The 14,024-nt window shown below is 52.7% G+C and overlaps 6 protein-coding genes across 6 annotated transcripts; 2 read left to right on the plus strand and 4 right to left on the minus strand.

Moving 5' to 3' along the window:
- Nucleotides 1–95: 95 nt before the first annotated feature.
- CABS01_16068 (pyridoxal kinase) lies at nucleotides 96–847 on the minus strand (the record flags this gene model as incomplete). The annotated part of the gene is made up of 4 exons (XM_060549400.1): nucleotides 96–427; nucleotides 544–623; nucleotides 719–729; nucleotides 794–847. 4 exons carry the CDS (start codon nucleotides 845–847, stop codon nucleotides 96–98), a joined length of 477 nt encoding a protein of 158 aa, XP_060390183.1.
- A 949-nt stretch (nucleotides 848–1,796) lies between these two features.
- CABS01_16069 (proliferating cell nuclear antigen) lies at nucleotides 1,797–2,767 on the minus strand (the record flags this gene model as incomplete). The annotated part of the gene is made up of 4 exons (XM_060549401.1): nucleotides 1,797–1,814; nucleotides 1,877–2,166; nucleotides 2,234–2,663; nucleotides 2,726–2,767. 4 exons carry the CDS (start codon nucleotides 2,765–2,767, stop codon nucleotides 1,797–1,799), a joined length of 780 nt encoding a protein of 259 aa, XP_060390184.1.
- Nucleotides 2,768–3,856: 1,089 nt separating this feature from the next.
- CABS01_16070 (uncharacterized protein) lies at nucleotides 3,857–5,948 on the minus strand (the record flags this gene model as incomplete). Its single annotated transcript, XM_060549402.1, has 5 exons — nucleotides 3,857–4,524; nucleotides 4,576–5,027; nucleotides 5,097–5,569; nucleotides 5,634–5,821; nucleotides 5,900–5,948. 5 exons carry the CDS (start codon nucleotides 5,946–5,948, stop codon nucleotides 3,857–3,859), a joined length of 1,830 nt encoding a protein of 609 aa, XP_060390185.1.
- A 979-nt stretch (nucleotides 5,949–6,927) lies between these two features.
- CABS01_16071 (uncharacterized protein) lies at nucleotides 6,928–7,358 on the plus strand (the record flags this gene model as incomplete). Its single annotated transcript, XM_060549403.1, has 2 exons — nucleotides 6,928–6,993; nucleotides 7,068–7,358. The coding sequence occupies 2 exons, from the start codon at nucleotides 6,928–6,930 to the stop codon at nucleotides 7,356–7,358; spliced, it is 357 nt and encodes a 118-aa protein (XP_060390186.1).
- A 237-nt stretch (nucleotides 7,359–7,595) lies between these two features.
- On the minus strand, nucleotides 7,596–10,211 carry CABS01_16072 (GTP-binding protein; the record flags this gene model as incomplete). Its single annotated transcript, XM_060549404.1, has 1 exon — nucleotides 7,596–10,211. One exon carries the CDS (start codon nucleotides 10,209–10,211, stop codon nucleotides 7,596–7,598), a length of 2,616 nt encoding a protein of 871 aa, XP_060390187.1.
- Nucleotides 10,212–12,638: 2,427 nt separating this feature from the next.
- Nucleotides 12,639–13,989, plus strand: CABS01_16073 (uncharacterized protein; the record flags this gene model as incomplete). Its single annotated transcript, XM_060549405.1, has 2 exons — nucleotides 12,639–13,868; nucleotides 13,930–13,989. The coding sequence occupies 2 exons, from the start codon at nucleotides 12,639–12,641 to the stop codon at nucleotides 13,987–13,989; spliced, it is 1,290 nt and encodes a 429-aa protein (XP_060390188.1).
- Between the last annotated feature and the right edge of the window lie 35 nt (nucleotides 13,990–14,024).

Genomic DNA, 14,024 nt, shown 5'->3' on the forward strand with positions numbered 1-14,024 from the left:
GGCGCGGGCAATGGACTTGCCGATGGACGTCTTTCCGACACCGGGAGGACCGACGAAGCAGATGATCTTGCCCTCGACCGTTCCACGGAGCTTGCCTACAGCAATGAACTCCAAGATACGATCCTTGTCTCGACAAGGCTCTGATACGCGGGAACGACCTCCTCGGCGACGTACAGCTTCCCGTTGTCGCCCATGACGGGGTCCAGGACCCAGAAGAAGCCGCCCGGCGTCCCCGCGGCGGCCTGCTTCCGCTTGAGCTCCTTTGCGATATCGCCGACGGCCACGACGGCCTCGGCGCCGGGGATGTAGCCCGAGAGCATCATGTCAAAGTCGTCTAGGTACGACTGCTTGAGCCCCTCAAAGAGGTCCCGGATCTCCTGGGCGGACACCCTTGTCCCCTTCCATTGTCTGTAGCCTGTGTGATTGCCTATCGTTTTTTGAGAGAGTGAGTGTTAGCAAAGTAATACCTATGATCATGGGGAGGAAGGGAAGGGAAGTCAGTCATGGAGAGAGGGAGGAGAGAGTGGAAGGAGGAGGCCATACTGAATTGGACGGTGTTGAGAGCCGCGACATCGCAGCCAAGGGACTGCAGTGTGAAGACGGCGATTTTGTTTCCTACATTTCTGCGAGAGGCTGTCAGACCCGCGGTCCAACACTCTGCCTATCGAAACGCCTAGCGCACATGGGGCGTATGTGAAAGGGCGCGACACAAACTCACCCGGACACAACCTGTATCGGACCGTCAGTCACACATCTCGGTCGAGGTTGTGAGAGCTCAGAGAAAAAGCCTTACATGACTGGCGACGGCCAGGACGCGTGTATCGGGGATCGGGAGTTCCACCGTCATGATCCTGTTGCGAGACTTGTGACGTCTCAGGAACAACACTTTATTGCTTGCTCAAAATGCGTGGTTATGGTATACTGTAGGTATGTTTTACTGAAGGCGTGTGTATGTAGTTTCTCAGATCTCAAAAGTCGGTTACCGGCGGGATGCTTTATCGGGAAAGATGCCGATGCGCGGAACGATTACAGATGCTGGACAATGAGAAGGAGTGTTGCGTTGAAGAATGGTGCAGAAATAAGACAAACAAACTCGATGCGTTGTGAAATAAAAATCTGGGCAAAGTAATAGGTCCTGTATCGGCGCAATTACCCGGATGTCTATCTATTCCGGAGATATCTCTTGGTCTCGTGTGAAGACAAGAGAGAGAGAGGTAATAGATGGGAGTGACTAAGTGAGATTAGAAAGGATCCAAACGGGTGTAATGCGGTTCCAGGTTCTTCCACTTGGTTAGCTTCGCAATTCCCGCTCTGGCAGTGGCTCTTGCTCTGACTCTGACGTTGCGACGGCCGATGACCGCCCAACCCGATGGGACATTTCCAGGGAAAAAATCGACCCCGCCAAAAAACCAAAGGGCGCATCGAAGAACCCCGCACTAGCCCGAGATTGGAAAGCTCTGACGGTAAGGCAGCTCGCCTCATTGCAGCTGCTCTCAGCTGGCGCACTCTTTCAATTGAGAGAATCCAGTAAAGGACTGGACTCGATGAATGGCGAGCACACTAGGTATCAAAGTCATGGACCCATGGTCTCATATGTAAGGTAGGCGGAAACAGTTATTTCATTATCTTTCGTGGTCCCAAAAAGTGCTTTTTGCTCTTCCTTCACCAACGTATTGCGTATCTTCTCTAGAACATGCAAAACTCAATCCAGAGTGAAAAAGGACAGGCCCTTTGCCCCGTCCATGATCCCGTACAACGCCAGCAATATCAACTTCATTCCGTCGTTAATCGCCGATTTACTCCTCGTCACCAATCTAGGATGCACGTTAGCTTTTGTCTTGATGGTGTTGAGTGTCATGCAAGAGACTAGACTTACCTTCGGCGCCAGGTAGAAGCGCAGGTAGCTGGAGCCCGACAGAGCGTATTCGACAAGCAGCGGTACCTCGTTAGAGAGGCAAATCTTGACTTGCTTGGAAATTGCGGCGGCCTTGCAGAAGTTGACGAGGTACTTGAGAGAGAAGGTCAGGGAGACAGGCTCAGAGAGCTCAATTTCGACGTTGTTTTCGGGCTTGTCCACGTTGGTGTGGCTTCGCAGGGTGACGGATCCATTGCCAATGTCACCGCTGGCAGCGAATTTGACACCGTCCTTGCTCGCGTCGATCGTAACTGTACGCGGCAGCAAGTTAGAATTTGTATTTTCAAAAAAGTGTTTACAAGGGACAGCGCTGCCTACCCGACTCGCTCATTGCGATCAAGTCCGCGCAGATGCGTCTGAACTCGCTGCTCGGCATGGTGATAGTGGAGGCGTAGTCCGTCTCGGGAATACCCAGGTGCTCCTGGTCAATGTCCATCAACTTGAGGTCGTACTCGCTGATACGGTCGTTGGCTGAGCTCTCGAAGAGGATGTTCAGGCTGTCGGGGGCATCCTCAGCCTTGAGCGTCAGGATGTCGTCGCCTTGGGCGGCGCGGAGGACCTTGGTCAAGGAGCCAAGGTTGACGCCGAGCGCAATGTTGCGGTCGCAGCGGAAGGGACAAAAAGCCTCGGCCTTGAGAGCCATGGAGACCAAAGCAACGTGGGAGTTGTCCATGGCCTGAAGCATGATGCCGGAGTCATTGCAGTCGAAGTTGCAGTCCTGAACGAGATCCTTGATGGCGTCGACAACCTGGGCAGGTTAGTCACAGAACCAGCAGCCATGGCTATCAAACCAAGCTAGGAAAGAATTACCTTCTTCAGGATATCGGCCTGGTCGAGTCTGGCTTCCAACATCTCTGCGAAATGTCAGCGTCATGCACTTGGATCGAAAACTGAGAGGATCGTGGAAGAAAGAAGAAAAAAAATAGTGTGGATGGTACGACGTACTGGCTGATTATATGTTTGTGAAAAGAATAAGAGCAGAGGGGTATCTTCGGGTATCAAGGAAGCGGAAGGGAAGGCACAGAGATGATGGTGAGCTGTTGTGAAAGTTGAGATCGTCAAGTCTGTGGTTGAGGGGTTGATGAAGGGTGGAAGGTCTTGTCGCGGAAAGCACTTTAATGGGCAAACACGGTCGCGCGTCGTAGTGGGCTGGCGAGGGAACGACGCGTCAAGCGTTTAATAGGGCTCAACGCCAACAACGCGCGTGGGGGGGGCAGGAACACTCACTCACAGGCACGCCAGCCAGCGTCCGCTCCGTCTTGGATCGCTGACGGATGGCTCGTGCACCGTTCACCTACGTATCCTTGGAAGGACAAGCGAGCAGCCTGCCAGGCGCATTTTGCCCTCCTGAGATAGCAGCTGGTCCGGGCTCACCGAGCTCTCTCCACTTCGCCAGGGGTGTACGTTGATGCTCCAAGCCCCTGAATTGTGGCTCCTCCTTTCTTCTCCCTGACGACCGGGCTTCTTTGTTCAAGCTCCGGATGGCAACCGTTGGATATAAGCAATAAAAACGGCGCAAAACACTGGAGTTGTTGCAACCCTGTGTGGCTGGTGAAGATGTAAACAAAACAAAGTACAGATCAAACAATAGGGCTATTGATTTCTCTCGCTTTTAGTTCCCTAGTAGATACTAACTTTTTTTGCTTGTAATACTAAAAGTAGTCTCCAGAGATTATCTGGCCCGATCTCTAAGCCTGCACCAGATGTCATGCTGGGCATGAGTGCCATTATACAATACAAATGGGTCAACTGGAAGCGATCGATACCTCCCATCCGGATTCCCTGAAACCCCCTTCTATATGCATCCTGAGTGCGAATGTGTTTGCAGAGATTATGTATCAGAAACCAAGAACAGAAAAGGAAAACGAAGATTCAAATGACTGTGATTAGCTGAATCGTTGCACCAGAACGCCATGTCCGTCATCAAATGTCATGTCCTCATCACATCGAAACAATGCGTGATGGATTCGTCCCGGTTCGTGGACGGGGCCGGAGATTGATGACCATCTCAAGTTCCTTGAGCATGCCTCTGTTGGCATCCGCCTTTTCTTTGGCGATCTCTCGTTTCTCCCGGTCTTCTCTCATCTTGACGATGCGCTCGTCTCTCGTCAATAAGCTGCGAGGCCGGAACGGCTTAGCGACCGCCTCAAATATCTCCTCCGTGTCGGGCTCTCCTGTGCTGCTAAAGTCTAAGCTTGAGGGGGACTCTCCGTTCAAAGCTTTGAGCGCTTCGGCTGCTCCGCCTCCCTCATCAACTGTCGTGAGCCCACTGAGAGAGCTGGTCGGAGACAGCAGTGTGCTCATGGAAGAAAGTCGCTTTTCGTTCCGGTCGATACCCAGAGCGAGTGCCGCTTTGCCTTCCTCCCAGGCCTGCATCAGTATCTTCAGGTCAGCTCCTATGGACTCATACTGTGACATGAGGTTGGATCCGAGCTCGGAAATGTCGTCAGACTCATTGAGGCTTCTGTCAGACTCCTCCCTTAACAGCGTCAATTTAGCCTGTAAGCCGCGAATACCGCTGGACAAAGAGTTCAGTTTCCGTAATTGTGATCTCCATCTCTCACGACCAGGTGTTAATGGCATCTTTGGAGTTGGCGGTGGTGGGAATGCTTGCGAACGTTAGTCAACACGCCTTATAGTGAGATGAAAGGATCACTTACACTCCTCATCGCTCAGAAGTCTTTTCAGGTTGTCGAATGCCCTCTGGGTGACCGTATTGAGAGTGCGCACCGCTTCTACTGTGGTAGTCCATTTCAAGAGGTCGTCGCTCTCACCGCTCGCGTCCAGGGCCAACAATGCACACAAGAACATATTCCGGATGGTGTGAAACCGTGCGGCGAGGATCTTGAGCGTCCTCAAAGACTCGGTGTCCTCAAACTCATCCTCCTTGAAGCCTTGCTGGGCATCGGACATGTCGAAATCGCTGATATCGTAAATGTCGTAGTACTTCTCGAGGTCGAGTTGTTCCGAGAACCCTTTCACTACCGCCACGGTCTGATCGTATGCGGGAATGACATCCGCGAAGCACGCCCTCAGAGCCCTACGGAGCCGCACGCACTTGCGAGTCTGTGAGCGATCCTCTATGCGGCTGATGGGCGGAAGAGGCGCACTCCTAAAGTTTGTGTCAGCGCATCACGGACTTTCTCGCCAGCTACTGGGCCAGAGGAGAAATTGAACTTACAGACGGTAACCTCTGGAAACAAGTTCCACCTCTTGCACCAGAGCAATCGCTGCGCCAGTCGCGCTGTCGAATTCCTGAGAGTTTGAAACAAATGCAGTGACCTCTGACAGTGCTTGGAGCCGTCTGTACCTCAGCCATTGTCTACGCATAAACACATGGGCGATCCCTGCAGCGATCACAAAAACCAACAGAATGACGAAAGTGCGCCGTTTGTTCAATGGCCCTGTTCCTGCAAGCCAGTTGATCGAGACGACGAGAGCCAATGCCCCTAGAACGACGACGACCGCGCTCGTTGAATCCAGCAACTTGTCGGCCGGGTTTCCGTCAATGGCCATATTGGCAGACCGGGATGATGCATGGTTCTGGGATAATATGGAGTGCCCACTCAATAGCTGGGATGCGATAATAGTATAGCGAAATTGCTCGAGGAATTTGGAGTTGTCGGCTCGGTCAATCCTGGATGCTACCGCGGTCTGGAAAGGACACACATCAGTAATTTCCCCATGTGCCAACAGATAGGGGATTTGCATTGCGCACCGAATAGCTGAGTCTGTAAGACTTGTCGGAGGCCGCTTTGGTAGGTATGTCGACTCTGAGGGGATTATTGCGGAATCTCGACCTAACCATCGGCCGACCTGTCGGCGCGAACTCAGGGCTTGAAGGAGGCGACACATCGTAGGTTGGATCGTCGTGCGCCCATCCTGCCTGCTCCTCTTCGCCTTCGTCTATAGCATGCGCGCAGATTATCAGTGGGCGAGCTCAATGGCATGACGGGTGTTCGCCTATGAGGAAGTTGCACTCACCACGAAGATACTCTGCGAGCGGCGACTGGTCAAACACAACAGGCTCCATCTAGCGACCTGGCAAGTATCGAGGAGGCACCTGCAAGCAGCACGGCCATCTGTCGCCCCAAGTCGTCGCGTTGGCCGCTGCGTAGTGGGATCGTGAACGGTTTGAGGGGTGGTGAGGTGTTTTGGTCGACTAATATTTAAAAGACTCAAGGGAAAGGCAAAACATGAGCAAACGCTGCTCTCTAGTAGGCAGACGGTGCTTCGGGGGATATATACGGATTGTATGTACGGAGTACGGATACGTATTGTGATTGCGGAGGGCTCACCAGGGGGGAAGGGAGAGTTCGCTCAAAGCGCCGACCCGAGAGTGACCAGCCCGCTCGCGAATGGGGAAGGAAACTGGACCCCTGTAACCGATTAAAGGTGCTAGGGGTACAAAGTCGGAACCTCGGTGGGGTGGTTGCATATGATCTGCCCCAGCTAACGGAGCGTTCTAACGGTGTCGCGGTGAGGTTTTGCGCACCGAGAATGTGGCTTGTGCATCACGTATTGCGTACCTGGGGATTATTATTTGCATATTTTTAATTTTGGTACATTGGATGGGACGACACGGGGCGGAGCCGAGACCGACATGACTCTCCACCCACCGATCTGGGGACACTAACGCAAGATTGGATAGGCAGGTAGGTACCAAGTACGTAGGGAGTCTGGAAAATTATCATACCGTGAACCGATCTCCAACTTTCCTTCGCGGGATTAGGTAAGGAATCATAGTGAGCCAGTGACCTGCCAAAACCCCAACGGACCATACCTTATTCGATTGGAAGCTGGTATTACCTAATCCGTGGCCCGCTTTGTGACGGAAGAGCTCAATGAACAGAACAGACACCACTACCTAAGGTAGACCCCCCAAACACGAAGTACATCGCCGACGGAAAAGATACGACCGCGAGACCCAAGGTCTTCCGTTGCCCCCTGATAAGACACGAGCTCTCCGGCGACCTGATAAACGTGCACCACATACCAGCAACACCTCCACGATGCCGTCGGAACGCGACTACCAAATCTCCCCCATTGTGCAGGAATCCGTGATGCACAACACCAAGGTGGGATAGGTCCCTGAAGCTGACCTCAATGGCCGACGTAATCTTTGTCGCTAACCATATCGCGCCTTCCACAGACCCTATCAAACTTGCAGAGTCTTTCAGCATCCCTCTTCGGTGTCGCGGCCGGCATCCTCGGTCTCGAATCGTACAGCGGCTTCCTCTTCTACCTCGTCTTCTCTTTCATCACCGCCGCCTTGTTCTACGTCCTGCGCATCGCTCCCGAATCGACATCAGCAGGTCTCCCATTCCTCAGCACGAGCCGTTACTTCAAGGGGCCGTTCGACTTCTGGACGAGTGGGCTGCTCGGAGGTCTTTCTGGTTTCATTCTCACCTGGACTTTGTTCTACGGTTTGGTGAGGGCTTAATAAAATACGGTTAGTCAAGGGGGCATTTCTGGCGTCAGGCGTTGGGGAACCAGCATATGGGTCGTAGTCGCAGGTATACATCATGGCAGAACCATAATCTGAAAATGAACATGACAACGCTGGTATAACGATACCTATAAGTGAAGGATGTGGTAATATGCTCAACAACGCCGCTATAAAGTCTGATCAAAACAAAATTCCCACGCAAAACGCAAACGCAAAACGCAAGAAGCAAAATCAGTCCACAATCTCGACGACAGTTCCCATGAAACCCTCTAGACCAGATCTATCATTGCGGCCTCCCTCGAGCACAAGGATTTGAGAGCCCATTTCGACCCATTCTCGACTGGTTAGCAGCTCCAATGTAACCTGAACGCCGCCCGAGAACTCAAGATCATATGTAGGGGCTGACTCGTCATGTTCGTTCATGTCGAAGATATCTTCAGTCTCTTCGGACTTGGCTTTGTTCGAGCCATTCCTTGAGGCAAGTCTGAAAACGCCCTTGACTCGGGCCGCCGCCCGAACGCTACCGACGTAAACATTAACAAGAGACCCATACGCCAGCGATGCAGTGTTGGGGTCTCTGAATGACACCGTAAGTCCACTAGCTGCTTGGAGGGACATGCCGGTGTCCGCCATATGTTTGGATGGAATGGCCAGGACCATGCCTTTCCGGATTCGAGGAGCTGCCAACGGTGTCTCGAAAGCCGCTTCTGCCGATTTCTCTTGGGGCATTTCCAGCACGATTCCAATGGTGCCGACTTGACCAGCTTCAAGTGTGTTCACGGGGAGCCGTAAATTACGTATGCTGACAATTTTGGCTTTGTGCCATTCTCCTTGGATTGTGGAGGCTGCCACTGTATTGCGAATTGCAATCTTGGCAAGTTCTGCCGACGATGGGTGAGATATTGACAGCCCATAATTGCCAGGAGAGGCCCGGTCCTCCGGTGTCATGCCTTTGAAGTCGTCCTCGCCGGAAGGGAATGGTCCAACAATGATGCTGTCTCCGACCGAAAGCTGGCCAAAACGTAGGTATCCGGATACAACCGTTCCCATGTCATTTTGATCGGGATTCTCAGCAAGAGAAGCGTAGGACGCTGGAAGGCTAAAGGTGTCGTCAATGTGGAACAAGCACGACGGCTGTTCGGGATTCAATGCCATCCCGACGTAGTCGTTGGCAGTAGGGACTGGTGGCAGGGGGAGGCTCTCCAAGAGGGCATGTGTCATCCCAATACCAGCACCGCTGACAGCACTGGTAAGTATTATTGGAACGAATTTGAGGAGGTCCCCATCCCGATCCATCTCTGTGGTGACAGCCTTCACCTTGTCGAGATCTGCTGAAGGAACAGCTGCCCATTCCTGAACACTGCCTTGAGCTGGTTGGAGGATCTTGGGGACTCTACCAGCTGCTTTGATGTGTGTCAAGAGCTGTCCAAGAATTCGATGCAGACTAGCTTTGGTTGCAAGGTCCATTTTTGTGATGACGATAGCCAGAGGAGTCTTCAGTTTTAGGCATAACTCGAGATGAGCTTTGGCAAGATCCACGCCAGCCCCTGCGACTCCAAGGACGTCATTGGCGGTAGAACTCGCTCCGTCTTTTGTCGAACTCGCGTCGGTATCGTCTGCCGCCAGACAGAGAATAGTCCACTGTGGAGCCCAGCCGAACAAACCGCGGAGAATGGTCCGGCGGTAACGGGGATGGCCGGCGGAATCGGAAACAAAAACCAAGCGACCATTCTCGGCACTGTCGTGTATATCAATCCACGACTCGACGTGATCTTGCGAATAGTTGAATATGGCGTGGTCCTTGTAGCCGATAAGCTCCTGTGCTACAGAGCTAGTAAGCCCAGATGCGACCTCGTGCCGATGTTTGAAGAGACTGATCCGGCTTTTTCCTCGTCCGTTGTCGACAGTGCCCGTGGACAAAGTACCCAGCAAGGTAGATTTCCCGGACGTCGTTGGTCCAGTGAGCGTTATCCTTAGCTGATCCGTGGTAGAGCGCCCTCTGCTTGGTTGCACAACAGACTCGGTAGCCCTTGGCGATTCTTTCACTTCGCGACGCCCCTCTGCCGAGCCATCTGGGTGCCCGTTCTTCATTGAGTAGTCGGGAGTAACGAGAGCCTCTACAACCCAAAGTCTTGCCTGTCGAGCAATTTGGGCAGGGTGAGTGGCCACACTATCCACCAACTCGGACGTCTCTAGCCACTCGCACTCGCCAACAATTACATGGCGTAGGATTTCGACGCGGCAGCCTAGCGTGGCTGCCATGACCTTGAGTGTCGTAATGCTCTCGTCCATTTCGTCTTTGGTAAGCCCCACCAGAGTCCCGTCATCAGCAACACCAATCTCATACAATGCTCCACGAGATTCTTCCAAGCCTGGGAGAGGTTTCTGCGGAGTCATGGCCTGGCTCAAGTCGTCCGTATCATCGGGTAATTTTGGTATGATGAGGTCCTTGGGATTCAGAGCATGGTAGGCACAAGATTGCTGGAGCCTCCAAAGCAATTGCGTAGTCAGTTGTTGTAGACGGACCTGTCGGCTCTGACTAGAGGCCGACAGGGCAGCAGTTGCAATCTTTGAGCGGCTGGCGGGAATTCTGGAGTTTTGGGTGGAAGATATGGTGCTCATAGCGGTGTATGTCCGTCTTGGCCGCAATAAGAGGTGAAGCTTGTATTCAGTGGGACCTTCTTGCGGCTCTGCTTCCAACTTGGTGACGCCGTAGTCTGAGAGGTGCCCCGGCCGGATTTGTCCACTATCAGAGTTGGACCTCTTCCCAGAGTCTTCAGGAGCCAGCCATGGGGATGAGACCCGTTGAGGATCCGTATCGAATGTGAATATTGAGCCGGAAGCCATGGTTCAAGTACAAGGGTTGCGATAGGATGGGGAGTGTGGTGGCGAATGTGTGGCAGTTTCTCAGGCGCGTGATATCGAGTAGAAACAAACTCGCGATGAATGTCAACGCCGATTTTGAAGAGCTATTGCAGTAAAAAGGGCAGAGGAACGAAACGCTATGCGCGGTATCATTTTGATAACTGAGCTGAGTGGTGATATCTGCGACGTGCTCAAGGCGCTCTTGCTGACTTTGGAGTGACGGGGAGGAATCTCAATTGGATTCCTAGTTGAAGGCCATGGCGATCGTTATCTATGCGCAGCTGTGTCTGATATTTGTGGTGTGGAAGTTTGCAAGTGCATTCAAAGATTGGAGGCTTTGGACAGAGAGAGACTGTGGATAAGTTTTGACGCTGCAGTCTGGCCGAAGCAATGACTCGAAGGACGGTGAGAGGTCTCAGCCGAGGTGTGACGCAGTTGGCCGGAAGTCAAGTTCAAAGTGACTAAGATACCTTGTTGGGTAAGATGGCAAGATGGGACACTGCCTTAGCACCTCTCTGAGTGGCTCGACTATGGAGTCCCCGGGCGGGGAAAGTCCGGGTATTCCACCACCAGCTTATCCAGCGACCATGGGGCACCATATAGCAGCCACCTATTACCTACACTAGCTTACCGGCCGGCGGTGAATGACTCCATGAGTCCACACTCCACAGCGTTGAATTGCATCAAAGTATCCATAGCGACGACTCTGACCAAGGATCTCGAAACTTGTCTACGCTGCGAGTACCTGAAGTAGACTCACTCATGCCAACGGGCTCATCAACTCTTCCACCTGCGCTTGTTGAGATCTGTTCAGCTCCTACATTATTGGCCTCGGGCTTGGCTAGCTATGACAAAGCCAGTCTTGCCATTGAAGAGAGTTCTTATAAATGGTTGACATTGAATTTTGAATACCAAGTAGGCAATCCTCTTTTTGTTGGTACTGTTCCTAGGTAAGATAACTTGGTCATTCGCCATGCGTTGAATCTTTGGACTCCGGTCAGGTCTGTACGTATTTACATAAGGTACCTGTATCAGTGGCCCAATAAATCTCCCTGCCTAATAATAGCAGTCAGGTTATCTTTGTTCCCCCTTCCGTACCTTGGTTCTGTAATACCCGAGGATCCGGTACAGCATGAAAATAACCACTGCCTGCAAGCGAACATTTGCACCAACTTAAGATACGAATCTCCAAGTCTATCGGAACATGGTAGTAGAAGAGCCAACGTGTCTTGCCGCATTCACATGCACCTAGGGTCTTGCAAGGCTGCATTCGCTTGGCCTCTAGGCACAGACACTGTCGAAGTACTCCGCAGAACCATTCTCCCAGATGAGGCTGGACTCATTTGCTTCGGAAATCAGTCCTAATTTCATCTCCTTGCTACCTGGAAAGAGTAGGTAATCAGCGCATAATGCCACGTTCACAGAGCATAAGCGATAATGCTACTGCACATTTGGCCATATGCTTAGATAAGATGCGTATGGCGAATTGTGGAAAACCACAGAGCACGGATACATTATCTAGGTAAGGTAGGTATACGCAGATGCGACCGGCTTGCCTAGGTATTCAGCCCAATGCCGTCTGATACCGAATCTGGTTGCGGCACTAATTACGTAGTAAGACAACACATCCGGATTACGCAGTAAGCTGAAGAGCGACCAAGGAAAAGCGATGATTCCAGCGCTAGGATCAAGGCTGAGTCCAGCACGAAGAGCTGCTATAGGCTGATGATTACCACCACCATTGTATAGCCCGCTCCTTGCGCCATAATCTGATTGTCAACAGAGCGTGTACGGAGATCCGTACCCCAACTCATATGTCGGTACGGAGTACCTGGGTAGCTAACTCATTCCCTGCCATCTCGAATGGCCCCGATGACTTGAGCAGGATAAAGTCTTCTCCATTGCCGCAGCCCGCAACACTGAACCCAGGCCTGACCCAGGCAGTTTGCATATTTGATTCGTTGCGCTTCGGGTCGTCGCTGGCCCAAGCCCAATTCCCCAAGTCAGGTCCAAACCATTAGAAGCCTGACGAATGTTTTATGGCTTAGACCCTGAAGCCTGAGGGGGGCACTTCCGTTCGCCTTCGAAACACACCCAAGACGGGCCCGATTTTGCCACATTAAGCTGCTACTGGACGCCCCTTGTCCAACCCCGCTAGGTCCCCGCTGGGCCCGCTAGTGCTGCCCGTCCCTTGCTCGTACCTCTTGCATCTAGCCATCTACCGTGCTGTCCCTCCACGGCCTGACTTCCCCTTATTTTTATACATTTCCTTTACCCTACGTTCTGTTTCCTTAGACAAACCTTCAGCGGCACGTTGTGTTTTGCCTTCTTCTAGAACAAATTCAACTGTACAACCACATTCACCATACCTCGACGAAACCCAAGTTTTCCACTTTATCGCTCCTCATCATGAAGAAGTTTGGCTTCGGCAAGAAAGGCGGCGACGAAGGCGACGATGCCAATCGCTCCGCCCTCTTCGGGCGAAAGAGCAAGTCTCCTGCTCCGGGCAACGACAATCCTTACGCACAAGCTCCAGCTGGCGGCGATCCCTACGCTCAGGACGCGAATAAGTACGCCGGCATGACGCCCTATCAACGAGCACGAGCCGGTGTGCCCATCAATGGCGGTGCCCCCGGCGGCCTTCCTGGCGGCCCGAGGGCCGGTGCTGGCTACGGTGCCCCGCCACAGCCTGCCGGTGGGTACGGGAATGAAAAGTACGGGGCCGCAGGAGGATACGGGGCGAATCGCTACGACAACAACCAGAACGCCTACGGCGCGAATCAGCGATCAGGTGCCAATGGCGGGGCTCGCGGACCCGGAGGCTACGGCGGTTTGGGCCGGACCAACAGTGACAGCACCGATGCTGTGCGCGACGAGCTCTTCAGCGGAGCTCAAGACAGATACCAGCAGAACAAGCCGCAGGCTGGAGGCTACGGCCAATCGACGACTCCGTCTGGCGCTGATGGGGGATACGGCGGATACGGAGCTCCCCGTGAGCTCACAGCCGAAGAGCAAGAGGAGGAGGAATACCGAGCTACCAAGTCACAAATCAAGGATATCAGAAATGAGTCTCTTCAGGCCACCCAAAGAATGCGTCAAAATGCGAGCAACATGGAGGACGTAGCCAATGCAACACTCGCCCGGCTTGCTGCTCAAGGCGAGCGTCTGCACAACACAGAAAGGAACATGGACATAGCGGCAAACCACAATAAGAAGGCGGAGGAGGGTGCCAAGGAGCTGAAGACTGCCAACGGAAGCATGTTCGCAGTCCACATGGCCAACCCATTCACATCGAAGAAGCGTGCGGCAGAACGCGATGCGGCAATTCTCGACCGACACCGCCAGGAGCGCGAAGTTCGTGAGACAACCAGACACGAGGCTTTCAAGTCCAATCAGCGAATGGAAGATACCTTCAGGGAGATGTCGCTGTCTGGTCGTCCTCAAAGGGAGTCAGAGGGACAAACCAAGAAGAATTTCACTCTCGATAGTGAAGACGAGGAAGAAGACGAGAAAGAGAGGGCGATTGATAACAATATCACCGCTATGGCCGGTTCGCTTGCGCGTCTTAACCTGGGAGCCCACGCTATAGGGAATGAGGTCGATGCACAGAATGTTCTCATCAACAATATTGCCAAAAAGGTAAGTCTTATCACTAAACTTTATTCATGTTTTGTGTTGATGCTAAAATCCTATTCATCAGAGCGATGCCGTCGACGACGGAGTCAGAATGAACAGAGAGCGTCTGAACCGCATCAGGTAGATGGTCGGGAGCCGATTCCACCAAATATCCATTCG

Source organism: Colletotrichum abscissum (assembly GCF_030869225.1).
Source record: "Colletotrichum abscissum strain IMI 504890 chromosome Unknown Scaffold_81.1, whole genome shotgun sequence".
NCBI classification, from domain to species: Eukaryota; Fungi; Ascomycota; class Sordariomycetes; order Glomerellales; family Glomerellaceae; genus Colletotrichum; species Colletotrichum abscissum.